Source organism: Dermacentor albipictus, chromosome 5 (genome assembly GCF_038994185.2).
Source record: "Dermacentor albipictus isolate Rhodes 1998 colony chromosome 5, USDA_Dalb.pri_finalv2, whole genome shotgun sequence".
NCBI classification, from domain to species: Eukaryota; Metazoa; Arthropoda; class Arachnida; order Ixodida; family Ixodidae; genus Dermacentor; species Dermacentor albipictus.
The window spans coordinates 41,115,954-41,143,514 of NC_091825.1; the positions used below are offsets into that span (position 1 = coordinate 41,115,954).

The 27,561-nt window shown below is 47.0% G+C and overlaps 1 protein-coding gene across 3 annotated transcripts in view; it reads right to left on the minus strand.

The window, feature by feature from the left end:
• Positions 1 to 27,561, minus strand: part of LOC135902101 (uncharacterized) — an 81,645-nt gene that overhangs the window by 20,712 nt on the left and 33,372 nt on the right. For 2 of the 3 annotated variants that reach the window (XM_065432000.1, XM_065431998.1), the window contains exons 6-12: positions 27,394 to 27,512; positions 26,108 to 26,191; positions 21,355 to 21,487; positions 13,285 to 13,367; positions 10,496 to 10,543; positions 7,573 to 7,797; positions 537 to 788 (exon numbers count right to left, since the gene is read on the minus strand). In XM_065432000.1, coding sequence (XP_065288072.1) covers positions 537 to 788; positions 7,573 to 7,797; positions 10,496 to 10,543; positions 13,285 to 13,367; positions 21,355 to 21,487; positions 26,108 to 26,191; positions 27,394 to 27,512 — 944 coding nt within the window. The remainder of the gene's footprint in view (positions 1 to 536; positions 789 to 7,572; positions 7,798 to 10,495; positions 10,544 to 13,284; positions 13,368 to 21,354; positions 21,488 to 26,107; positions 26,192 to 27,393; positions 27,513 to 27,561) is intronic. The other variant, XM_065431999.1, reaches the window with a different exon arrangement.

Below are 27,561 nucleotides of genomic sequence, written 5' to 3' on the forward strand. Positions count from 1 at the left end.
GCTGTTTTTACCTTTCTTGATTTTGTCAAAACAAGCCTTTTACTCGCGCTGCCCGTTCAGAGCAACGATCGGCATGACGCGAGTTTTCACTTACAAGACGCCACAACGCTCTCTAGGCACGGCACCAAAACGATGATGTTGATGTGGCTTAACGCGCACACGCACAGGGCGCTTGGAGGCCACTGTGCTGATTTCTGAGGCTTGTAGTACTGCCGGGCCACCCGATGGAGACGACGTACCACCATGTTTGTGCGACGAAAAGTGGAAACACTACGTGTTAACCGATACATATGCAATAAGCTGGTGCGGTTTATGCAGATACAAAACACAGTATGTTCAATGGCCTCTTAGTCGGCGATTTAACTTTACTACTTTTAAAACGAAACTACTGTTTAAGCGGGTACGGTTTGACGAGGTTTTACTGTACATGTGCTAACCATAATTCCCGTGGAAGCAGAACGATCGCAGCACCAGACGCCCCTAGAGTAATTCCCGTAGGAAGCTCCACGGCATGCAGTACACGCTGCACTACTCACATTGTACCGCTGGCTCTGCCTGAGCTGCTGCAGGCTCTTCTGCAGGTCCATGTCCTGGAGGTTCCGTGCAACGGCCTTGAACTCCTCGTCGTGGTAGCCGCCCGAGTCCTGCGGCCCCGTCATGTTCAGCAGCCGCTGCTGCAGCTGAATCATGGTCTCCAAGGTGGCAGCCACAGACGATGGATCGGGCATATCCGAGCCCCCGCCACCTCTGGGACCACGACGCTCACCGTAGTCCTCGAGCATGCCACCCTGCAGTGGCAGCAGAAACACTCACATCAACCGACAGCGGTAAACCCTTTGCTGATGGAAGCAAGTTCAATGGAAGAAAAGCTGTAAGTGCGGATTTGGGAGAGTTGAAAACTCATATGGAAATTTGCAACAGCATGCTCATGAAACTTACCCGAATCTAGGTCAGAATCTATTCTAAGCCCAAAAAAAAGAAAAAAAAAAAACTTACCTCGAATGATTGCTGAATAAAAAAGCGAGGACAGTGGTCACAAAATGAAAACCGCACTTTATGAATGTGAACATCCTGAGCTCATTCTACATTGTCACTGCTAGCCTTGTCGCTACCTTTCTTATCGCTGTGATCTCCTCGTTGTGGCACACGCAAGAAGCGTCTCCCACTGACCCCTCCAACAACGGACGTTTCTCTCGTCGATGCTGAAGTCCTGCCCGGCTTGAGAATTTGACGATGCCTCTGTGGCTAGCACAACATTTAGTTTGAAAGTGGCACTGTAGTGGCATTGCCTGCTTGGTGCCATTACGATAGTGCTACACCACACGCCGATACGACACAGGTCCTAATAGCGACGTCACTCATTTACTCCAGTTGGCAACTGGCCCGGCTGCGATACTTAGTTTTCTACATTGCGTTAGCTATGCACGATATTTATTGATTTCTGTTAAAAACAGGCACATTTCTTTAAAATCGTCGATTCTGCGGGGAGCTTAGATTTTGTTATACGATTATAATTGAAAAAAAAAAAAAGAGTATCAGCCCGGATTAAAATAATACAGTAAAAAAGTCAAGGGTCACCCACTAAGCACTAGCGAACTACAGTACCATTGAACTTCACAATAACGAAATTGGCAGGGAACGCAAAATTCGCTATCGTGAGAATTTCATTGCTGCGAAATGACAGTATGGAGAGGAAATGCATCGCAGAATGAAATGTAACTTAAAATTCGGCTAGCCTACAGCGCAAAAGCAATTACCTATATCTCGTATCCTCTGGCTGGTGACACAATCACTTTTGTGTATCCCTGTGGCTTTGCCAAGATTACATTGATAGTACAGTCGAACCTCAATATAACAAAGTTGTACTTGAAAGGAAATGCCTCGCTAGACCACAAATTTAATTAATCCAAGATTTTAAAGTTTAAGCAGTATAAATACGTTCACAAATTCCCAGAATATTCCTGGTGGATAAATAATACCTCGTCAGTAATCACTTCTGAACAAATCGCAAGAAGGTTGGACCATAATAGCGCAGTTATGAGCGCTACTGCACGTGGCGCACCTTGCGCCGAGAGCTATGCATCGGTGTGGCTCACCACATCCGAGATTAGCGAGCGGCGTCGCGTGGTGCTGTAAATCGTAGCTGCTATCGCTGACTGCGCCTACTGCCCCGCAGCAGTGATCGGATGGCATCCTCAGTTTAAGGGGGGAGGAGGGCATCAGAATTAACTTTTTTGTTTCTTGACATAAAGGGCTGAAATTTCGCACACACACTGCAGATTGCAATAAAGAGACAAATCTAAAGTTTCATTAGGATATCTTAATTAGTTTTTGTTTTATAAGAATTTATAAGTTCCTTGCTTGTGGAAAGCCTGGCACAGTAACAAAACATGACAGGAAGCTGGGAATACTTTGCATGTTTGCCCATATGTCTAATCAACATCAAGACAGTGTTCGATTTCTTTTTTTTTTAGTGCGCTATTAATTTTTTGCTCAACATGACATGCACATGACTGTGCTTCACTGCATGGAGCCATGTAGTAATTGTGAAATAATTAATGGAAAGATAAAGAAACATTTCAAGACTGTCTTTAAGTACAGCACAGCTTGTGGATCACACCAAAACAAACTGGGCCAAAATCGGTCCAGCCATTGTTGTGCTACGCTTTCCACGAGCGAGGTGATTGACAAAAAAAAATGCAATTGAGAAAACTGGCTGCAAAGTTTTAAGAGCACTGCAAATTTATTAAAAAGCACCAGGGCTGTAATATTTTGCATCATTGCTGTCAGGCATCTTCTTACACCTTTGCCTCATTGTTTGGTGGGCTTTGGATGCCTTCTTCAGGCATTCTTTACCCTTTTCTTGCGCCGTCTGGAGTAGTGCATGACCACCATTTTCACTGCCAAACCGAGCTTGGTATCGCAGTGTACACCCACAGAACGCTGTTGGCATCTTGGGCACAGAGTTTTAGCGATCAAAGAGTTCATCGCGGAAACAGGCATAATAATGAACTCACAGTCACAAGGGGCCGAAATTTTTCTTGGCATTGCTGCTTCCGCTCAGTCACGGACACTGCGCGAAAGGAGTCACGAACGCTGCATGCCTGCGCTTCTGCAGTCACCGCTGACACAAAACGCGGCCCGAGGTGCATCTGAATTGTGCGACGATTCGTCTGGTGAGCCTTGAGTCACCATACAGTATGCAGCTCGTCGACGGTTGGGGCTCACTCGCAGGCTGCGTGTCCCTGTCGCAGTGTGCATCGGAAACGCACACCGTCTCTGCCAGCGATGGAGACCTTCGACCCGCGTCGCCTCTAACAACGCGATCTCGGTTGCTGACTCGCGCGGCCGTACGCACAGGTGCGAGAGCCTCCGTTGGCACGTCTTCCGGTGGCTTGGTTATCAGTGTCGATGTCACAGGGCGATGGTCAGCTTCGCTGCTGGAATCGCACGGTGCTAGATAACGCGGCACATTATCCGTGCGTTCAGTCGGGTTCTCCGCTTCTCCCGCTGGCCGCCGTCTTTTTCTCGCCGTAGGAGGCTTGCGCTTCCGTTTTCCGAAGGCATGCTTCATTTAAAAGTTCTTTTCGAACGAGCGACGATCCATCACTGACCTGGGAGCTTTCATAAATCCGAATTCTGCGAGTGACAAACGAAGAAAGACGCCGGCGTGGTTTTCAAAGCAGACAACTACGGTCCGCTGTGGTTGCCAGCTTGCACGCTGCTGCAGCAGCAACCAATGGCGAGACGCCTTTCAGTACGGCAACCAATCGGAGGCCCGCTTTCATCGCAGGGCCCGTGTGATCGCCTCTAGCAGACCGGCGCTTCTTTTATGTTTGTGTGTTTGTTACAAGATGGCGACGACCAAAGAATTCAGAAACGGAATCGCGAAACTTCGAGCTTTCGAACGATACCAAGATGGCGGCGTTCGGTGGCAGGAAAGACGAGTTAGGGCTCCGCGAACTGCGGTGATTTTACGCGATTTAAAGCTGTTTTCTCGCCCTACGCACTGACAAATTAATTTTTTTCAGGCACTTTTAGTGCGTTTTCAGTCAAACCATTTTGATACAATGTAGATTAGGAATTGCGGATACCGAAACGCGTCGTTGCCAAAAATCGATCTTTTTTGTGATTTTCACGATCTGATCCCCGCGTCCCCCCTTAAATATGTCGCAGTTTTGCCAAAAAGGGAAGAAGCATGCATTCCGCTAACAAATTATTTGACACAGAATAGTGGTTCTATCAGCTGTATAAAATTTTTACTATTTGTTTGGCATCTAAATTAACAAGCATGCTGCCATATGTGTACAAGTTAACATGAAAACACCTCATTCGATGACTGCACACACTTGCTGTCAAGGTAGCAGCAACGAGCAAATAGACAACTAGGCGGTGAGAACACAGTGCACTCAAAGCTATAAGCCCTCGGCGCATCTATACTCCTTTGCATACATAGTAGTCAACGTTTTGGAAGCTATGCAAGTTCAGTCAAGAAACGTTATCACCCCACGTGTTCCGTCTATGCTTCGCTGGGCATTCCATCTATACTTCGCTGTGCACCAACAGTGTTCGCTTACGCGAGCATGCACGTGAGGCATGCTATTTTCGTGCAAAGCTTTGAGCACATTTTAGAACCTGGTAGCCTTGCACGTGTAGGCAATACAGTCGCCGACCAACAAATCAGACACCGATAATCCGGACATGCTCGGTAATTCGGACAGCTTTGCGGCCCCGCCAATGGCCCCACGGACTTGACGCCTAGACGACCAATATTTTGGACAGCCGCCACCTCTACATTCGATTATCCACACTCCATCTGTGGGTGTGGCATTCGCCAACTCTGCCGCCATTACCTCCTCTGGCAAACTCGACAATACCTCAAGTACAGCCTTGGAGATTACACACCAGATGGTAATCTCTGAGGCCTTGCATTGTTCACCACTCTGTGCCTCTAAGATTTAACTGCAAGTGCTGATCTTGGAGGCTTTTGCCTGAATTGTAAAATCACATGAACAACGCGAACCCCACATCCTTTTCCGACACCCCCACGCATGGCCCGCTATCACCATTTTGCTTGTTGAGTTTGCCTTGCACAAAGTGTTCTGCCATGCTGTGCTTGTTAGTTTAGTTTGCGTTCTAGACAGCGCTCTGCTGGCTCCAGCAAGTCTTTCGCGTGACGTTATAGATAGGCCGCGTCAAATGACACCAAGGGTGCCCTCGCAGTCAGATTCCAAGCGCGTCTCGAGTCGCAGTCCTAATGAGCCAGACTCCGCAACCGCAGAGGCTGAACGGCCGCTTACCACAACGAGCTTAAGGGGGGACGCGGGTCTTGAAACGGCAAAAAATCACAAAAAAGTCGATTTTCGGAAAAGTGCATTTTCGCTACGTTTATACATTCAAGAATCCCTCCGCGAAATCTAGAAGCTAAATTTAATCGGAAAATAATAAAAAATCGCGCTTAAAGGGGCCAGGGTGAACGCGAAATCAGCAAAATTTGGTCAAAAATGCTCAAACTTCGCGCCGTCACCATTTGCGAACGCGGTGGCCGATGGCCGCCATCTTGCGCTTGTTTTGAAGCTGTTTTCTTTGTGCGCATTTTGCACCAGTTCAAAATGGCGTCGGAGAAGGGAAACCGACGCTATCACGTCATTTCTGGAGGATGCGTCCGTGCCGCCGATTGGCCAAAGCGCGCACACCCCCGCGCGCCTCGCTCCTATTGGTCCGGTGCTCGTCGGCGCGCGCTCGACCGCTCTCGCGTCTCGCTACGTCTGTTTATCTCTGGTTTCATCACGCCGCTGTCTACGTTTGTTCAGCCGCTTGCTTCGCGACGTTTGATAAGATGCTCATTTCGCTGCCCGGATGGCTGGAAAAGATTGTTGTCTCAAGGCTACTACGCGTCAAGCGGCTGTGCAATGCGCGACGGAAGGCGGCTAGGCCTGTCATACTCGCGGAGTTGCCGGTTGCTGGTCTGCCTGGACATTCTACCGGATCGAGTTCCGAGCTGCCAACTGGCGCGTCTAGCGTCAACACTTCGTCCGCCCACGCCACGCGTGTTGGCACAGATCGTGCAGGCACCGTTTCCTTCACGACTGAAGAAAGTAGCGAGCGCGCAGCGAGCGCCGGAAAACGTCCGGAGCGCCGGACCTTCGAAGTGCTAACTCCAGCAAGAAGCGAGAAGCCTCTTTGAGCGCAAGGAAGCTGGCCAAAAAGTGGCAAAAAGATAGGATGTATCCAGATTATGCCCCTAGTGAATTTCCTTGAGATTTTATTGGTATGTTCTCAATAAAGATGTTGCAGAACGTTTTTCCTTGATTTCTCAAAACAACAATTCCGACAGACTTCCAATTTTGGAGGTAAAATAGCTTTTGTCCTATTTCAGCTATCAACATAATTTTTTTTTTGCCAGAAAGATAAATGTATGCAGTAAGCAATATGCACCTTTTCAAAGCAGCACTCTTCTCCAAAAGTTTTTGAAATGGGTCAAATTCTTGACATGTCAAGATGGCATTTTTTTCTCGCAACTTTGATGAGCTCTAACTCTTGCTCAGATTAGCCTAGAACATTGAATAATACCTTATGGCACTCCCTGAACATCCTAGATAGTCTTTATACTCAAATTACTGTGTTAGGGTTTTCTGTTTAGAAGCTAATTTTCCTCCAAACAAAGGACTCAGTTATACAATGCATTTGGATTATATCAGAAAGTGCTTATCCTATGGCAAAATTAATTATATTTTTAGAATCTGCATATTAAAATACACAATGTGTGAAAATTTCGTTGAGATCTGTCCACAAATAAAAAAGTTGTATTTCCAGTGTAGCCTCCCCCCTTAAATGCGGATATCATTGAAGACCTGCTGGGCTGCGGTGTGCCGATTCCTGCCTCCGTTAAGATTCGCAAGACTTTGCAGACGTCGACAGCGTGGTTTTGTCATGTGCCGAACTGAATGATGACGAAATAATTAAGCAACTTCTCCCACCCTCAAACAGCAACTCTGACGATGTGACATGTGCTCCAGAGCCTTCCACATGCGAATATGACTCAAGCCTTTGCTGTCCTTGCACTGGCGTACAGCCAAACTCTAAACTGAAAGGAATACAGGCGGACTTGGTTGCACATGAGCGGAAGTGCGTGCAGCAATGCATCGACCACTTGTTCTGTGCACGGGGGCCTTAAAACGTAAATAAAGTGATCTTTTTGGATATATTCGTTTTTTCGGACATTCGATAGTTCGGACTTATTTATGTTTTCCGTGGAGTCCGAATTATCGGCCGTCGACTGTATGCACGCTTACGTTCCGGCTAATTTCGTTGATGCAAGGTTGTAGTACAGTGACATTTCGTTGACAAGAGGTGTTTGTTTGTAGCAAGAATTTCGTTGCATGATTTCGTTAAAGTGGGTTTCGACTGCAGACTTCAAACGGAAGGCTCGTGGACTGACAAGAACATTTTTCTCAACAACTTTTTATCTGTAAAGCTTGATGCAACACTTGCAAAATAGTAAAAAAAAAATCAAATTCGTGAACTTTACAAAAAAAAATTTGGTAGACTTGAGAGGTGTGAAGGACAGACCTGAGGGCCTCCAAAGCCAGGCTCAAAGGAGCCGCCAGGGCCAGACTGAGGTGCAAAGAGGTCCCGGGCCATGGGGTCGAGGAAGGGCTCGGGGGAACGTTTCCGTTGCGGTGGGCCGCCTGACCAGAGGTCTCGTGGAGGAGACCGCATGCGTGGTGGTGACCACGCCGGTGGCCGTGAAAATGGTGACGGGGAGCGTGGCCGCTTGCGGTCAAATGGTGGGCCCTGGCCAAGAAAGAGGGAACGAGGGTTTTGTGCAGAAGGCAGCCATACTTCGTCCCAAAACCGGCACAGCAACACGCACAAAATACTCTGCACTACACTTCCCACTGGAGTAATACATTCACCCTAATGAGCAATCCAAACTTGTTCATATACACACTTCTGCCGTAACAGTAGAGGGTACACATAGTAGCTTGCACATACAGTTAAACCTCAATATAACAAAATTCTCGATATAATGAAGAATTGAACATCTTTTAACCTCGTGTCGATAGAACACCATGTATTTAAAACCTCAATATAACGAAGTCTGTTTGTATGCGATTTCATTATGGTTAAACTTAGATATAACAAAGTAAGTAAAAGCAACAATTTGCTTCAATATATCGAAATTTTGTTGAATTGAAAATCTGACCTTTCATGGAAAAAAGTAGAGTCGCCGATCGATTTTTCTTGCATAGAAAGGGGCCGCAGAATTTTTCGAATTATCGCGCAATCGAAAAAGTGAGTTTCAATGAGAAAACAATTTTAATGGATTTGGGAGTCAGCAACGAACGATACTATTTCATGCCACGTCGACGATATCTTCACATTGGCGGTACGAATAGGCGAAGCCGGCCACGCTTTCGCGTACACTCCGGCCCTGTGGCTGATATTGTCACCCGCACCGAGCTGACACTGTCATGAAAAGCGCCGGCAGCGTACTTCATCAGCCTCTCGCTCCAACGAGTCACCAAAACTCGAGATTAATCAACCTCCAACACTAAATGTGCGGGAAGACAGCTTGCATGATGGCACGCCATGTCGGCATGCCCACTCTTTCCACACGTGGCAGATTACCTCCAAAGCAGGGTGCACAGCTGTGTGCACACTCAGCCACGCTTACAGCCACGACCAAGACAAATGCCAGAAATCGCCAGCACGCCAACTTACCCTCTCGCATGCGCTTGATCGCATTATTGTGAGCTCGCTGCCCTCCCCCTCTTTCCCTTCGCTCGCACGGGAAGGCGGCTCTCGCGAAGCCACCATCTTTCTTGTCTCACCCTCGCAGACTTTCATTCGCACATTAAAGCACAAAGTACGTGGGGTACGATAGGATCTTATCGTACTTGGGCTCCATACGGAACACCATGCAGCTTGGCTTCGATGCTTGCTCTTATCGCGTAGCGCACGATCTAAGAGGTGCTTTTAAACACCCATTTATAATTCCACAATTTCACCATGTGTGTCCACGGAAGTTTATGTTTGTCTAGGCATTCCTTTGCAGTGGAAGCGAAATTTCCTTATACCATATATACTCACATAATGATCACACCTTTTTGTGAAAAAAATTGATGCAAATTCAGGGGTGCGATCATCACGCGGATTAAATTTCCCACGAAAAGAAACATTTTCTTTTTTCACCATAACAAGCAGGCAGCTGCCGCTGTCAGTGCGGCACACCAAAACAAAAATGGCGGCCGGCGGAGCAAGCCGAACGTGCCAAACGCGATTATTTTTCTTCTCATAGGTACATTATGTGCATTGAAACAATTTCTCCCGTATCAGCAATGAATAATATTGTTAATGTCGGGATGCTTGAGACAATAACGCAGCCATATCCACTTTGAAGGGACAGAAACAGAGATGGGCGCGCTTAGCTGCCAGTGACACAGAAACCCATGGCGGGCATTCTGTAGGAACTGGGAATTTGTCTTCACTGCTATCCTAATACGGCACGTTTCCGCTGAGGGCGGGTGCATATCTTAGCTGTGTTACAAGTGTCGGCGTGTGAATAGGGTACACTACTAACCTATCAGTGTAAACGTACCTGCTATCGTTGCCGCTCGCAATTTGTTGCGTGCCCACGAGTGCAGACGAGAAGAATCTAAAGGTGCCTTTTATGTTGTTGTTGTTGACCAAAACCATTATGAAGCCTACAAATAATAAAGCCGAGGCAAGTTTGGTTGTAGGTTTTTTTTTTTTTTAATGGAAGTGCGGCAAGTGATGACAGGAATGAAATGGGGCATCTGTTTAAGAATGTTGGGTGCGTGCAGACCGCTTGGTATATGTCTAGAAGAGTTGTTCTCGCAGCATTCGACAGATGGCAAGTGCGATCATCATTAGCTAGATTTGGCACACGACGTATCGGTGCGACAAGTTCAGGGTGCGATCGTTACATGGGAAAGAAAAACAAGCAAATTTTGACGACAAAATTCAGGGGTGAGATCATTACGCGAGTAAATATGGTATTGCAATTGCATACAAACACACTTAATTACATTGAGGTTCTAAATAGATGGTGTTCTATGGACAATAGATTATGAAAAGTATCATTTCGTATCAGTTTTTTGTATCATTTACAGCAAACTTGGTTGCGCACATGGCAAAAGTGTTGAAAATCTCTGGGTTTCCATTTTAATGCACTTTTGCTACTCACCATTACCATTTCTTGCCCACTAAATTTAGCAGACTAACATCAGTGGGTGAAACCGGAAGCAGTTGAGGGCCTGTATTTCTAAACAGCAAAATGGTCTACAGTGACTGTAAAGTGCCGCTTTCATTTCTGAACGCTCCATTAAATCGAGAGAAACAATGATTTGCATTCCAAGGAAGAGTTCTAGCAATACCACAAAAGTTAGGTACAACTGCAAACATTGAAAATGAAGATTCGTTAAACCAAAGTTCTACAGAATACGCTGAACATGCCAAGGTAACTCACCGATGACTGTAGACCTGTGGCCATGCGATGCGCCCGGGTGGTGAAATGCTGCATGCAGACAGGAAACAGGAATGATCAGGGTGCGAACACTTTCCCACTTTTAGGACAAGCTTTTGCTGTTTGAAAGCAAAGCTTCCTTGACCTCTTCTTCCCCCGCTCCTCCCCCTTCCCCCACAATTCAAGCTCGAGCAGACGCAGTGTATGGCCTCACACAAGTTGTCCTCAAAAAAAGGAAGACATGGAGTGTACGAATGTTTGAAATTTTGAATGCAAATAGAACAGTCCTTGCTATTCGCTTTATACTCGATTCGAGTGTTCACTACTCATGTTGAATATTCATTCCCTTTCAATATTTATGGGATAGCAACACTTTTTTTGTGAAAGAACCCTGTTGACACATTCCTCATTGTTGCATTTTTCTGGCTCCAACATCACATTTTCACAGTCCCAACCTTAATCCAATTGACTCTTATGTATTATGTTCCTATTTGATATGTCAACATTCCGTTATGTTCCAACATCTTACGTTGTATTTGAATGTGGTGCTCACGTAAACTTAGCTGTGCAGAAGAAAATGTGCTCTCATACATAACAACGTCGGTATACCCCCCGCATGCGCGCACATCATCCCATCTGCATTCATTTTTCCCACGTACAGCGAGAGACTGGAATGATGTGCCTGAAGAAGCAGCGCACCACTCCAGTGCAACTGATTTCAAGGCTGCCATCGAGCAGCTTCTTTGAAGCTGCCCACCCCTCATGTAAAACCCCTCTCCAGGCGCATTTGAGGAATAAATAAGGAAATAAAAACGTGGGATCAGTACTTTGCGACCATGTTTGCAACAAGCCAGGCGCAGGGCTACGCTTATTTTGGGGTCTGCAATGGTTCTATCTGTATTGCATAATCGCAGGCTTTTCTTTAGCCAGTTTTGCCACAATAGAGCTGTGTTACATGGTGAAGCATATAAAGAGCAGAAAGGGGCCGAGGTCACGGAACATCGTACGTGTCCCTTAACTATATGCGCATGCACGCACAACCTCCGATCACAGTAGGAGTGCCAAGACATCTAACTGTACTGGCAGCCATTCCTCAATGTTAGCACTCTCCCAGCTGTTTTTTCTTGTTCCATAGTCTATTGAAAAACTGATCAAATAGAGTTTTACTGCATTACAGTGAAATTTCGATATAACGAACTCCAAGGGACCGTGGCAAAGCGTTCGTTATTCTGAAAGGTCATTATAGCGAAAGCCCCAAAATTAACCATTCCACCTATCAAAAAAAAATCCCACCACTTCATTAGTTGTCACCTCGTGAGCTATCCACGAAAACGTCACTGTTGGCTCTCGGCTCGCGCTGTTGCTATTTTACACAGATTCTGCCGCCACGCACCACCAAAGCACCGTACCGCAAGAGTGGCATGTGCAAAAGAGACACTGAAGCTGAGAAAACCACCAACAGAAAAGAAGCTCTATGTTGCCTCCCAAAGAGAAATGTTTCTTTTTTGTTTGTTTTTCACGTTCCTTGCCGTGTACACTGCAACTGCCACGCTTGCTGGAGGCACACCTAGCTGATTTCATTGAAAACACCAACATCATGCCCAAGGCTGCAGCTGCCAAGAACAAGGTTCTCCGTTCAGAGTGCTCTGCATCACGACAACGAATAGCTGTGATGGAACACAAGAGCCTCGAAAAGCGTTCACAATTTAAGGTAAATTTACATTATTTGTTGCAACTGTTTATAGTATTACTTACACGCTGTAATGAGGTCCCATTACACTCTTTGGCCTCAGGAGCTCCTGCTGTATAATATTTGCTTTTCCTGTATCTTGTCTATTAATAATAAAACCTCATTCAAGTCTGATTTTCCTTATAGGTACTAAATTAGTCCCTCATGAGGAAGAGCACCTCCACATATAAAACATACGCTAAGTTTCGAATGAGGCACGTAAGTGATTCCACGTGAGACCATTCCTGTAATAAGCATGCTGAAGAAGATTAGACAGATCGTGCTAGCATCTGCACTCCGCGATCACAGCCAAGAAAATGCAATGTTCGTTGTGCACTGCAGAGAAGAACAATGAACTGCACAAGTAATTTTTCTGCTTGTACTTTCTAAGACTAGAAGAAAACTCTTCGTCGGCAGAAAGAATGCACATCAATGACTTTAGCAGCAACCATCTGACTAGAAGCAAAAAGGTCGACACCATCACCCTGCTGCCTATCCCACCGTAACCCCCCCGACTGCAGATGTGTGGACAGCAGCCCCACCTGATGGGGTTGTAGAGAACCACGCCTTGTATAACGTGACTGCAATCTCTACGGTTGCTGGCGGAAGTGCACGTGGCGTCACGACGCGGGACAATTGTTCATGCCCGCGACAAAAACTAGGAGCAATGCAATTTTCCCACCACGTTCACTGAAATGACGGCTGCAACCCACCGTCGGTCAGTACCACAAAATGCCAAGTCGTGCAGTTTCAACTTCACATGACTCGGCCGTTCTGCTGCCAACCAAGCGCAGGTTTACTCCACCACGGCGGCACACGGTGCAATACACCCTTCTTTTCACAACATCCCTCTGCTCTCTCGACAGCACGCCTCCCCTCTCCATGCTGCTTTCTCCACAGCCCAACTACACCATAAAATTTACCGTACCACAGCAAAGACAGCTTCACGCAATAAAAGAAATCGCTAGTCTAGGCTGCAAGTCCCTTGGCAAGAAGAGACCACAGAAACTGCCAACCAAAAAACCCTGCAGGTGGCCAACAAAGCAGGCCAGAGTGCACTCACCTGGCTGTAGTCTCGAGTGGAGTGCAGCACCACGTTGCACACGTAGCACGTGTAGGTGGGTCCACCACCACCGAACTTGGGCCCTGCAAGGGAAGCCTGCATTAACAGCCACACGACCACCGCGAGTACGTCAATGCAGACAGAAGGCACGCCAGGTGGGAAGCGAGCGTGCACCTTTTATTTTGGGGACGTGCACAGTGAAACTGCAGACAAAGGACAGCAAGGAACGTCGGATGCAAGCACCAACTTCCAAGTGAACTTTATTATTGCACTAGCATTGTTAGAGTACTTCACACACTTTCCGGGGGCTATCTATCAATCTATCTCTTTTCCTGTCTAGCTTGGTCTCTGGGCAGTCCACGGTCGAATGGGTGGTGCATCAGGGTGGTGTGCAGAGGAAACAGGTCTCGAGACCAACCGTCGGACCAACCTGGGTCACCAAGTATGTGACAATGTACACACGTGTGCCGCTCTTCAACGAAGCTTTCGTGCCGACACGGGTCACTGTAGATGCGCGACTGGGTAGACACGACTGTTCAACGCAACTCTGATGCCGACTTTGAGCACTGAGTAAGTGCTAATCGGTCTGTACTGGTCTTCAATGAACCTTTTTGATGACATCTTGGGTCAGTGGGTATGGGCCAGTAAGTGTGTGTGCTGCTCTTCAATGTTTTCCTTCCTTCCTTCTATGAATGCTTTTGACATCAACTCAGGTTAACTGTGTATGTGCCACTGGGAATGTCCCACTCTACAACGACAGAAAAAGAAGATGCCTTAAATTTCTTCAATGCTCCACCAAATCCACGTCACAAGGATTCCTCAAGGATAGCAACTTGACGCTTTCGTAGGTTGCGCCAGAAATGGACTGGTCGCGTGACACTTTTTAATGAATTTCTCACCAACTCTTTGGTCACCGAGTGGGTGGCACTCGGTTCCGGCAAGTGAAGGAACGATTCTCGGCATTCGCATGGACCGGCGTGTCATGCTCTTCGTTTCGGAGGCCACACGTGAACTTCTTGGCAGCGGCTGTGAGACGTGCAGTCAGCGTGAAATATGTTTGCGCAATAACTTTTTGTGTCAAGATTACTTTTGCGTGTATTGCGTCTCCAGTGCGCATCAGCATATTGGACAACGTGTATGTAGTATCTCATTGTACCATAACATAATCACCCACCACCTACCTTTCCCTGCATTTCCCACTTCCCCTTTACCCAGTGAGGAGTAGCAGGCTAGAGAGACGCTCTCCAGGCCGACCTCTCCTCCTTTCTCTTCATTAAGGGGGGACGCGGGTCTTGAAATCGCGAAAAATGGTCAAAAATGGCAATTTTCAAAAATTGCGTTTTTGAAGTCTTTAATGTCCCAACTATGCCTCTACAAAATATTATGGCGCAATTCCTACTCAAAGTATAAAATAAACGGTAATTTATAAACGTCGGTGAGCCGAAATTGAACGCCAAGCGCGAAGATTTGCCTCATTTTCAAGCTGCCGTAGCTCCGCGCGACGCGAACCGATCGGCGCCATCTTGGTCTTGTTTGAAAGCTGGTTTCCCGCTCTCCATTCTGGCGCCCCTCGGCAACGCTGTAGACCCTCGTGCAGCGGAGGGATTGGCACCCGTCCTCAAGCGGGAAATCGTCGCGAGACAGCCGCTGATTGGGTGAACCGGGCGCCTCCTCGAGGCGCAGCCCTCTGATTGGCCGTGACGTATGCTTCGCCTTCCGCGGCCGCGTTGTTCGACTCCTTCACGTCGTCTGCTTTCGCCTGCACGCACATCATTTTTCGAGCTCCTCTTTGTTTCCTAGTATTTTTCGTTCTGCCTTTTTCTTTATCGTTCTTCTAGATATTTTGGCTATTGGGTCGCTTCTTTTAACCACGAATTTCTTGCTTTTGCGTGCCTGGTTGCTTTGTTCCGTGTGTCACGGCGCGAGACGCGCGCTTGAAAGCAAGCACGCGAAAAGCAGTCGGCAAAAAGAGACGCGCATGGAATAAGAACAGCGCTACATCGTCGAGAACTACAGCTTCGGTGATGCCGCAAGCTGCTGTGCCCTTGGTGGATGCGGCAGGACTGAGCTCGCCAACAACAGCTTCGCCGGTGGACGCGGCTGAACAAACCCCGCCGACGCTAGCTTCGCCTGTGGACGCGGCTGGACAGTGCCGATCAGTGTCAACTTCGTTACCGCAAGTCTGTGCAGTGCCGGTGGATGCGCCTGGACTAAGCCCGTCGAAAATGCCAACTTTTGAGACGCTGCAAGTCGCTTCGGATTCCGTGTCGTCGGAAGCGGCCGAGCCGGCTGACCTAAGCCTAACGTTGACTTCGGCGTTTCCGCACGCCGCTTCGGTGCCGACGGACGCGGCTGAACCGAGCTCGCGTGCTCAACGCTTCGACACGGTGTTTTTCACGGAGGCGGAGTGCGCGGGGCGCGAAAATTACGCAGACAACATTAAAACTTCATTGGCGAAGCAGTCCACGACTTCCCGCAAGTTCGAGCTAATGAACGTCGGCACAGCAAGTGAAGATGACGATCGCGGCACAGAGTACATCATCGTTGATCTCTCAGTGCTAAAGAAGATGTTTGTGTCCACAAGCTGCAGCAAGTGTGGGATGACCACTCTCCAACTCGCAAAGTGCAGTGAGAGAGAATACGGCCTAGCAGTGAAGTTGGAGCTCACATGCTCAAATTGCGATTTCGCCGAGCGGCACTTCTCGTCGCCACGAGTGCCCGGGAAATCCAACATCACGCCCTTTGAAGTCAATTTGCGGGCAATGAAGGGAATTCAAAGTATAGACAAGGGAGCGACTGCCCTAGCAGATTTTTGTGCCACCATGAACCTCTCTCACCGAGGACTTCACCACAAGACTTTCAGGGGGCATATGGACACCATGGTGAAAGCTTGCCAGGCAGTAGCTACTGCTACAGAAGCAGCAAGCGTCAAAGTGGTGAAGGACATGTACAAGAACTTCCTGAATCCACCAGGAAATGTAGATGTTATATTTGATGGCACATGGAAAACACGTGGTCACAATTCAAATATTGCAGTAGGCTGCATCATAGAGCTATACACTGGCCTAGTACTGGACCATGTTGTGCTCTCGAGGTACTGTCGTGGGTGCCAAGGGGCACCTGATCCCAGTGATGATGGGTACGGTGACTGGGCTGTGAACCACAAGTGCATGAAAAACATCGACTGCAATGCCGGCCGGATGGAGACTGAAGCAGCTATCATTTTGTTCAACAGGTCTCTGGAAAAAAATGGGTTGCGGTACACAACTATACTTTCTGATGGTGATAGCCGCACCTTTCATGCATTGACCTCAGGAGAAGTGTATGGATATATATCCATTGAAAAGAAAGACTGCTTGAACCATGTCCACAAGCGGATGGGGACGGCTCTTTGCAACTTGGTTGAGAAGAAGAAGGCACAAGGAGAATCTCTTGGCGGAAAGGGCAACCTCACCCAAGATAAGATAAAGAAAATTACGAATTACTATGGGTATGCCTTGCGGAGCCACAGCCACGACGTTGCAGGCATGAAAAAGGCAGTGCATGCCACGCTGTTGCACATGACCTCGACAGATGAAGCCCCAGACCACAGTTGCTGTCCTCAAGGGGTTGTTTCGTGGTGTGCCTTCAATCGTGCTTTGGCGAACCAAGTGGAGCCGCCACCACACAAAAACCCTCTGCCAGGCCACGTTCGCACTGCTCTTGAGCCAATCTTCGCAAGGCTGGGCGACGAGGCCCTCTTGGAGCGCTGCAAAGATGGCATGACACAGAACGCCATCGAGTGCCTACACTCTGTCATTTGGAGCCAAAGCTCCAAGAACACGCATGACTCTTTGCTGGCTGTTGAAAGAGCTGTTGCAGAAGCAATTTCTCGCTTCAACCAAGGAATGGCAGCAACCAGCAGAGCTGTTGCAGCACAGCTTGGTTACAGTCCTGGGAGCTGCCTCATTCGTAGGAGCCTTGAGAAAGATAAACAGAGGCTGTGCAGGTCTGATAAAAATCACACCAATGCTGAAAAGGTGAAGAAGAGGATGGCCAAGAAACACAAGCCTGACAGAACCCAGGACTACTGCCCAGGACTTTTGTGAATGTGTGGCAGATTCATAGAAAATAGCAGGTAACTTTTTGAGCTTTTTTTTTTGTCAAGTGCCAACTCAATACAGAAGTTTTCACAATCTTTACATGAACAGATTTCTGTGAGTTTGGTGTTATTGTGTTCAGTAATGACTGGGCTGCATGCTAAAGCATTAAATTTTTCCATGTGATAGGTAAACAAAAGTGGCAGAGTAAGCAAAACTTTGAATGCAATTTTCTCAGCTTTGCTTTTTCGATCAAATGCCTTTGCCTTACGGAACTTTTCATAATGTTTGCATCAACTGATTTTATTGAATTAGGTATCATTTTTTTCAGTGAAACCTCAGCTGCATCCTAAAGCTTTCCATTTTTCATTAAACCCAATAGACTAGCAATTAGGTCAGGTGTAAGCTAATTACTCCTGCATTGTTTTTTTCTTCCTACTTTGTTATTCATTCATGACCTATATGATGCCTTTTAAAAAATTTCTTTAGCTTTAGGATGTGCAGTGGGTCCTTGGAAATGACAGCTATTCTTTAAAACTAGTTTTTTTAATTAAGAAATTACCATAATGGCCCGTAACAAAAGACCTATGTGGGATAAGTTATTTTGCGATATCTTCATTTCTAAATGAGATATATCAAATCTGAATATATATTTGGAATCAGCGTTGAAAGATATATCTGCATGCGAATTTTCAGGAAGATACGTTAAGAAATTTAAAAAAAGTTTTCAAGACCCTCATCCCCCCTTAAGATCTACTCCTCCTCCTCTCGGCAGCGCCACTAGATGGCGCAGCGTGTCCAGAAAGAAGCGCGAGACAGAAGCCCGGTAGCTGCATGACGAGTTTCTTGGCGTTAGAAGAGCACACACCAGCACGCCATTCATTTCGGAGGCCATGTGCAGGCTTTGCGGTGCTGTCGCTAGCGGCACGGAGTGTTCTTAGAGAAGTGCGAAAGAAGAGTCCCGTTTACAGTACACTCATCATACACAAGTCGTTTCGACAATGGCAATACAGTCAAACCTCGATAATCAAGAATATATAGAATTATTGCATATATTGAACACTTTTGATAACACCTGGAAAATTGCACATAATTTAAATTTTTTATTTAGAACAGGGTTGGGCGTAAAATGAATATATCGAATTCCGCCACCCCTGACATGCACTCTGTAGGGATGGGCGAATGGTGAATCCGAGGCTTGAAGCGAATTCGAAGCGAATAGTGATTTGGTTGATTAATATCAAATCAAATAGTTCGAATAATATATATCGAATATTTTTTTAAATGAGCATTTTTATCATGACCTGACTAACTTACACAACTTGTTTTAACGAATTAGAACACGCGTATGCACAGCATTTTGTGATACTGACAACTATTAACAGTTGAATTTCATTCAGCAATCCCACATTGATTTTCTTTACAGCATTCACAAGTTTTCACGCAAAAATACCAGCTGCTCCATGTGGTCTGGGAGCAGCAGTTCTCGCCGGCTGCTAACATTTCCTGCTGTTGAAAACAGCAGCGCTGGGTACAGCTGGCTGCCGTGGCTCTTCCACCCCTCCAAAGGGTTTTCTCACCTGGAAAGCACAGGGACAGCCAATTAGTCTGCCACTTGGCAAGGAGCCCTTTCGTGTGCAAGAGTGTTAGCTGAAGGCTCCTCCGTGTTCGGGCACTATCGTTTTGGGCTGGCATGAACTCATTTGCTGCAGCTGAAAGTGTGGCTTTTGCCCACTTTTTTTGGCTCTCTTCAGTGTAGCAGATGTCCTTGTAGCGAGGGTCAACTGGCATTGCATTTGCTGGAACATGTGCCCTTTTTAAGCCAGGAAACCTTGTTGCAAGACTGTGCAGAAGGCTCTTTGCAAGTGCCGCTTCCTCCTCTACAGACGCATGCCACTTGTGTACAATGCATTAGAGGTATCACTTGGGAAAGTGTAGGGTGCCGGTCTGCGCACAGCTCGGTCGTTGCTTGGTCTAGGGGCTGCAAGACTTTCACAGCTGCAGCCATTAATTTCCATTCTTTGGAGTTCCATTTGTCCACATCAAATTGGCAAATTTCAACGAAAATAGGCGTACAGAGTGTGACAAGTCTTTCCATCATGGTGTACTCACTGTTCCAGCGTGTGGGCACGCCTTGAATCACTTCATGCTGGACCACGTGCATGTCCTTTTGAATGTCCGTGAGCCGTGCACGTGCACGCGCGCTTCTCTTGTAGCGACCCACAATCGCTCGACACTTCACACAAAGCTGGGGAAAACTTGCCACTTCCCTTCTGGCATCATTTATACACAGCTGCAAGGTATGCACAAAACAGAAAAGTCCTGACCACTGCAATTTGGCAACAGCTGAAATTAAGTTCCTGCCGTTGTCAGTAATGACAAAAGTCGGGATGTTATCGGGCAGACGCCACTCTTTGATCACGTCTTCGAGAAACTGAATATTTTCTCCAGTATGCTCCTGTGGCATTGGTTTGCAGGCCAGGGCGTATGCGTGCTGTTTGAAGTCGCAATCCACCATGTGGGCCCCAACACAAAGGTAGCTGTCGCCGGCCCTCGATGTCTACCCATCCGTTGTCAAATGAAGCACTCAGCATCACCGTTGTCAAATACATCCCTAACGCGCTTCTTCAGGTCATTTGTCTTCATCACGTACAAGTTCGGAATGACCTTTCATGAAAAGGTGTTCCACAATGGAACGACATGCTCCAGAATTGCACAGTGCATCATCTAGACGAAGCTCTCTTCTTTGACCGCGCTATACGGCTGCAGGCCGCGTGCAATGAATGCTGCTATCTTCTTAGTCATTTCTTGCACTTTTATCGATGATGATTGAAGTTTAGGCTTAAACAAACTGGCCATGGATAGCTGTGATGATAGCTGTGTGTTGACTCACTTTCCTTTTTCGGCAAACTGTAATGTTGGTGTATTTCTGAGTATTCTTTGTACTTGCCTGGATGTTTCTTTAAGTGGGTGACAAGCGTTTGCTGAATTTAGCCAAATTTGTTAGAGGAGAATGCTGCATTGTGACTCAACATCATTTATTGAAGTAATGAGACACCAATCTGTATTATATATCGACTGTATGAATTTAACAGCACTGAGCATATTCATAACAAAACTTGTGTTATTGACTTGTGTGTTATTCTTCCTTGAGTTGCAAAGCCTTCCTGAGCAGTTTCTTGTACTGAGGAGTAAGGTGGTTCTTGACAAAGCCAGGTTTGCCATGGGCATAACTGAAACCAGTTTCATGCAAATGAAATCAGTTTCATTTGCATGCCAATGTACTTTATAGTCACTGCTGATGAACCCTGTCTGTAATGCTCAGGAGTGAAGTTGAACCAGCAAATTTTTTATCGTACACACACACATATACAAACAGCCCTAGCACACGTCATGCCAGCCTAAACTGCTGATACGTTAGTATACGTCACACCTTTCTCTTCAGCACTCTGCCCGCAATTGTGCTGGGCGCATACCATATTTACTCGACTGTAATGCGATTTTTTCATAATTTTGTTGCTCGAACTCGACCCTCACATTACAATCGCGGTTGCGTTACATTCATATACTGTATTTAACGGCATACCGTAGCATGCCGGCCATGTGTTTCTATGTCACTGGCAGCTCAGCACGCCTATCTGTTTCTGCCCCCTCAAAGTGGACATGGCTACGTTATTGCCGCAAACTTGCGATATTAACTATATTATTCATTACTAGTACGGAAGAAACTGTTTCAATGCATGTAATGTACTCCCGAGAAGAAAAAGAATCACGTTCAGCACGTTCGGCTTGCTCCGCCGGCCGCTATTTTTGTTTTGGTATCCCGCAGGAAACGCGGGAAAAAAAATTTTTCTTTTCGCGGGAAATTTAACCAGCGTAATGATCGCACTCCTGATTTTGCGTCAATTTTTCTGACAAAAAAGTGCGATCATTATGCGAGTAAATACAGTAATAGGGTAATAACGGATTATCAACTAGCCGAGTCTCACACCTTGTTTCATTCTGAACTGCTGTTGCTGTGGCCTGCCGACCGGTCCCTTCTTGTTGGGACCTGGGCCCTTGGCAGGACCCTTGGGGCTTTCCTTAGTCGCCTGGGAACCACTGCCATCTCCTTTTGCAGGTGCCTAAAAGAGCAAAGTACATTACTGGTCAATACTATACCATGGGGCCGGTCAACAAGGAAGCTTGAGAAGCTTTCCAGTCAACATGAAGGCCAACTAGACCCTCTGAAGTACAGTGAAACTTTGTTAAACCGGAGCTTGAAAAAAGTATGTACTAAACGACAGTACTGCTTAACCGAAATAGCATGAAATCGCCCATTTACCTGTAAAAAATGGAACTCAGAGAGTGCGATGAAAGGGAGAAAAAACATGCAGCATTTATTCACTTTGCGTGACAAAAGTGTTATGTTCGTTTGATGCCACGGCGGCCTAGCAGCGACGACAGCGGCCTCAAACTTACTGAAGCTGCGAGCCAGCTTTTCAAGCCAGCTCCCTTTTCTTGGCAAACACTTGCATGATAGATTCCTCGTTGGCATTGCATGTTCTCCGTGCACAGGCGCAGTAGTCTTGCAGAAGTCGCTAGGCGTCTTTTTATTGCAGGGTGCTGTTCTAGCCTCGACCATTGCAATCATGACGTGACGTAAAGCGCAGCTTCTGCCACTGTCGGGCCTGAATCGGCCGTGCTGTCACTTCCCGTGTCACCCTCATCACTGTCGCTAGGCGACACTTCGGCAACAACAGAGACAACGATGGCGACAAGTCGAATCTCGTAGCCGCATCTCTTCGTGGTCACAGCAGCGCTGCCAAACAACTTCGCATTTCAAATGCCACACACCGTATTCAACAGTAGTCCCATGTCGCTTGCCAGCGCCGACTTCTTCGTGCCACGTTCAGTATCACGAACGATGTCTAATTTTTGTTCTATGCTGAGCATCCGGTATCTTTTTTTTATCTGAGCTTCGGCAATAATGCAAGTCTTTGCTTACACGACGCCACAACACTCTCTGGCACGGCGCCGAAACAATGTTGATGCTGATGTGGCTTCACACACAAACGCACAGGGTGCGTGGAGGCCGTTCTTATCTCTGAGGCTTGTTGTTCGGCCGGGCTGTCCGATGAAGACGACATACCATTGTGTTTGCGCAACGAAAGTGGAAATACTATGTGGTAAGGGGGCAAATGGCGATTAGAGATATCACACTTATTTTTAGACGAAATTCAATTAAAGTACATAGACTTGCTCAGTTTTTCAAGCTGATTTTAAAAGTGTAATCATTTTTTATAGGTCAAGTAATTATGGAGATAATTAAAAGTACACTACTATTATTTGTGGAGACAATGGATAAAAAACTCTGGACAGAGAGCTATAATTAATGCATGAGTGGACAGCTGAATGTTTAACGAGTGAAATGCTGCAAGCAGTTTTCAAATCCAACAATATTTAGCAATTTAGCAGTTCATCAAAGTCCATTGTTTACACCGAGGCTACAGGTCACAAGAACAAAAATTATAGGAAAATGAAAAACAAGAATCTGCTTGCAGCACTTCAAGCTTTATGCATTTAGCTGTATATACAACAAAAAAATACAGCTCTAGCTGTCCTAGATCTTGAGATACTGTTGCCACAAACAAGCAGGGTGAATGAAAAGCTCATTCTGAGAGAATTGCAAAAAACACACACAACTTCATTTATTCAAGAATATCATGAAATACCAGCCACAACAGGCTAGTATGCCCCTGGCAGATAGTCAACTTGGGAACTGTTCCCTGTGTGGCACTTTTTCAAGGCTCGATTCATGTTTTCTAGCTGAAGCCTTCATTCGCCGCTGATCTTTCTTATTCATGCGGTCATTGCTTACTCTGCTACAGTTGAGGCTCATCTCTTCGAGTATAGACGCCGACGCTCTGTAGTTGCCTGCATTAAACTTCAGCACACCTCGGTGTTTCCGCGATTGCTAAGGCCCAATTCAGCGTAAAGATCGTGCACCGAACGTGCACACTCGCTTGTCAGGTTGCGGGCCGCACGATCGGCTGCAGGTGTCAGCTTTCCCTTGACGTACCTTTGCCATGTCTTCGTGTAAAGTCCGCAACGGCTTATGTTCCTTATTGAGAACACATCATTCAAGGCTGTTTGGCAATTTCCAGTTGCCTGCATAGCGCGAGCGGCGAGAACGTTCACAGCAAACGGGTTCACTTTTTGTACACCGCACATGCGCAGCAAGCTCCAGTTCAATGACACCACACCGCAGTTCACGCACGTAAGAAGCAACTTGACAGCAAGTCCATATTCATGCTGCTCTCTGACTACAGTCGCCGACCGATTTTCCGGACTACAAAAACTCGGACATGCCCGATTATTCGGTCAGCTTCGCGGCACCACCCATTCTCCCCATAGACCTTATGTATATCAACTGCCGAAAGTTCGGACACCTTGCAACCTCTCGTCTGATTTTTCGGACACTCCTTGAGCCAACTCTGTCAAGAGCACCATGCACCCACTCTGACCGGCGCATGGTTCGACTTGCTAAACGCCATTTTTGTTTTGAACGGAGCTTCCTTGCTGCCCCACAAAGTGGCGCTACTGGAAATCCCCGCTCATCATCATCGTTTCTGCCTGGTTAGATAGAGTGGCTCTGCAGCAGTTCCGGCTTCAGCTTAGTAAGCCATGTCAAGACAAACCAGCAGCTGATTTGTTTTTTCGCGCAAGATGCTGCGAGGAGGCCGTGTTTTTCGTTTGTGCGACTGGTGTCAGCACGGTGGTGTTTGCTTTGTGTGCTGTGTCGAGGTTTCAGTGATCCAACGCGCCATACGTACACATTGGGTCTAATGGCGCCGACAATGCCCGCGTGGGGAATGCCGGCAAGCGGGTGCCGGCAGGCCTAAGATTTGTTGCCTTCCGATGTGCTCCCTACTGACACGGAAAATGTTCTGCCAAGACCTGCACAGTGGTTGCATTGCGATTCCGGACACCGTCTCATTTGACAGTTTCATAGGTGCTGACACTGCTGTATTGACATGCGCAGAACTCGACGACGGCAAGATCATTCGTCAGGTTTCTGCTGCACCGCCGGGCGATGACTCTGAGTCGGAAGATGAAGCACCATGTGCTACGCTGCCGTCGCATGCGGAGCGTGTACAAGCAGTGACTGTGCTTTCAGCTGCTAATAGTGACCATACGACCCTCTCCGTGATTCAGGCTTATCTGATTGCGCGTAAACGGAACAGCGTGCAACGGCGCATTCACGATTTCTTCCAAGCCTACTGCTGAGCCCGAATAAGTGTGTGGAAATAAAGGATTTCATTTTTTTTCTTAATCTGCTCTTTCGGACACCTGTTTATTCGGGCATTTTCGCAGTCCCCGTGAGGTCCGAATAAACGGTCGGCGACTGTATATTTAAGCCCCACTACATATGTTGCAATTGGCCATTGCAAGCATAGTGTTCCCTGCATCTAAACTGACAACGGTAAACACAGTCCCATCAACGGGGCGCGCCGCGGGAGTTGATGAGAAGCGCTGCAGTTTTTCTTGCGTTTTCCTTTTGCCCTCTTCTATTTCTGCGGGCTGCAGAAACTTCGTGTCCTGACGCACACTACCTTCGGTACCTCCGGCAGGTGATGAAGGCGAAGGGCTTGTTAGGCCTAGGCCTAGATTGGCGTTATCGGCGATCGGATCGGCGTTAGCGCAGGTGGGCGCTATGATTTTGACGCTTTGCTGGGTTGCGGAGCGCTTCTTGCAGTTCTCAATCAATGTACGTCGCACCTTTCTTTCACCAAACTTGTTCCTCGTGTGGAATCTTCTTCCCAAACGGGCCATCGCTCAGCAGACACTGATGCTAGGGCAATGTGACGAATGGCGCACAGCCGACTGAAGCGGGGAGCAGACGACGAGAAAGGAATTTCGCCAATCATATCGCACCCTCAAGTCACTTGCACTCAACAACGAATAAGAGCGCGCTGGGACCCTTATTTGGCACGGTAACTGAAGGAATCCAATGGCTGCGTAGAGCCTGCGATGGCGGGAAATTGAAGAAAAAAGACCGCTCTTTGAAATGAGACCAAGATGTCTGCGCTACTGTGTGAAACGGCAGCTGCGTTTCGCAGGAGAAGTGCCGTTTTAGTATTAATTTCGGCTCAGATTTTGCTAGTATCAATGAAATGAAGCAATGCTAAGGCTAAAATACTGATCGAATAGTTTAGAAATTCGGTCTGGTTGTGTAAAAAAGGCAGCAGATTTCAGAAACACCATTTTCAAAAAGTCAGTTTTTTTTTTCTTGCTATTTTTTTATCCCAAAGGCCCGTGTCCCCCCTTAAATGCAGGGGCCACTTTTTAAGTGGCGCTAACTTTATTCCTGGCGACCATACTCAGTGACACCGCACAATGCCCAAATGACCGAGAAGCACAGCACAGCATGAGCTGCCATCATGTGTTGGTTTTATGGAGGAAGAGACAGTATCACGGGAAGTCTGCATAATGAGGTAGGTAGGAAAAATATTGTCAATCATGTGTTTCAGCTGTCCTGCTTCGCACTACAGATGGGAAACAGCAAGCTGTACCCGGAAGATATGCCAAACAAGGGTGAAAAAAAAGGGAAAAAATTCTATTATTGTGCCAAAACAGACTAGTTGGCAGCTCTGAGAATACCGAACAAATGAACATTTACCACAAGCACTGGCCCATCGAGTAAGAAGGAGCCATATGCTGCTGTTGCAGTTAATTCACTCAACACTGTGGAGAGTCCTGACCTTTTTCGTGGTGTCCTGCTTCTTGTTGGACAGCTTTTCCAGCTCCTCGGCCATCTTGGCTCGGTGCTTCTTGCCCCTGTAGTGCTGTCACAGACAAGGCAGGCAAATGCAAGTGAGAACAGATATCAATTTTGTATTTCGAAAAGGGAGAGGCAAATGATTACACTTTATTTACGACAACACTGCTATGGAAATGGCCCAAAGCACGAGCCATTTTAGATGAAAGAAAAGTGAGAGCTCACCGTAACCCCAATTGATCAGAAAATGCGTAAACAAGCTTAACACATGTTAAAGTTTGTGCAGCACTCACAGCTAGACAAAGAAAGCACAGTGGACATGTAGAGTTTTTTTCTCAAGTGACTTTTATTTGAAAACACATAAGAAAGTAAAATAACAACACATAGTTAGAATTCATCACAAAAAAACACTTTGTTCTTCGTCCAACTGTGAGTGCTGCACAAACTTCAAGACGAACACATACCAGGTGACTCAGTTTTCCCGAGCCTAAGCAGTGGTATTAACATGTGGGAGAAACCCACTCCCAGCGGCACAGAGAGCGCACCACGTCACCATTACGTCACGCTGCACCAGCCCTCTTCGCCGGGGAGGGAGAAGTGCCTAACCTTCACGCATACATCTGCTCAGTGGCAACGCGCAACCTAGATGCTTGCCAGGGAGGTAGAAGCAGCTCACTGGAAACATCATAGGTGGGCCCCACCTATCATCGGTGCAAGGAGTCCCCAGTGTGATAACCGTTTAAGGGGATATACGGGTCTTGGAGACGAAAAAAAATTGCTAAAAAGTAAAGTATTCAGTATTGTTATTTTCACAATCTAGACATCACGCGCTTGTCGATGAAAAATTAAAGCGAAATAATGCGTCTTTGGGCAAAAAGACACCGTATTTATCACGCGAGACGCTCACTTTCATCTGCAAGACGCACCGAAAATGCCCCATTTTGCGCCGCTCACAGTTTCGAAAACCTATCAACGGAGGGCCGTCATTTTGGTCCCGTTCGAAAACGTGACCCTCCCGCTCCCTTTCCCGCTGAAAACGAGCATTCAAGGTTGCTTCAGGAAGGAGCAACCAGGCAAGAACAAGAGAGACAATCCGTTACTGCGATTGTCAACTGCAGTGGCAATCACACAAAAATAAAGTGAATAGATATTGCACACCAACTTTTGAAATAGGGTGCTGCAACCCCCCCCCCCCCCCGCCACACACACACACACACACAAAATTATGTGAGTAAATATGGTACGTCACAATGGTGCCCTTTCTCTCACCTCCTGAATCTGGTCTTCATTGTATCCGATCACCTCACACAGCTCGCAATGGAAGATGAAGTTGGAGTTGATGGGCGGCGGCGACTGCTCCCTCTTGCCCTGCTGTCCACTGCCTGTTCCTACCGCGAGACATAAAACGCGCCGACCCCGTTAAGGACCACGTGACTC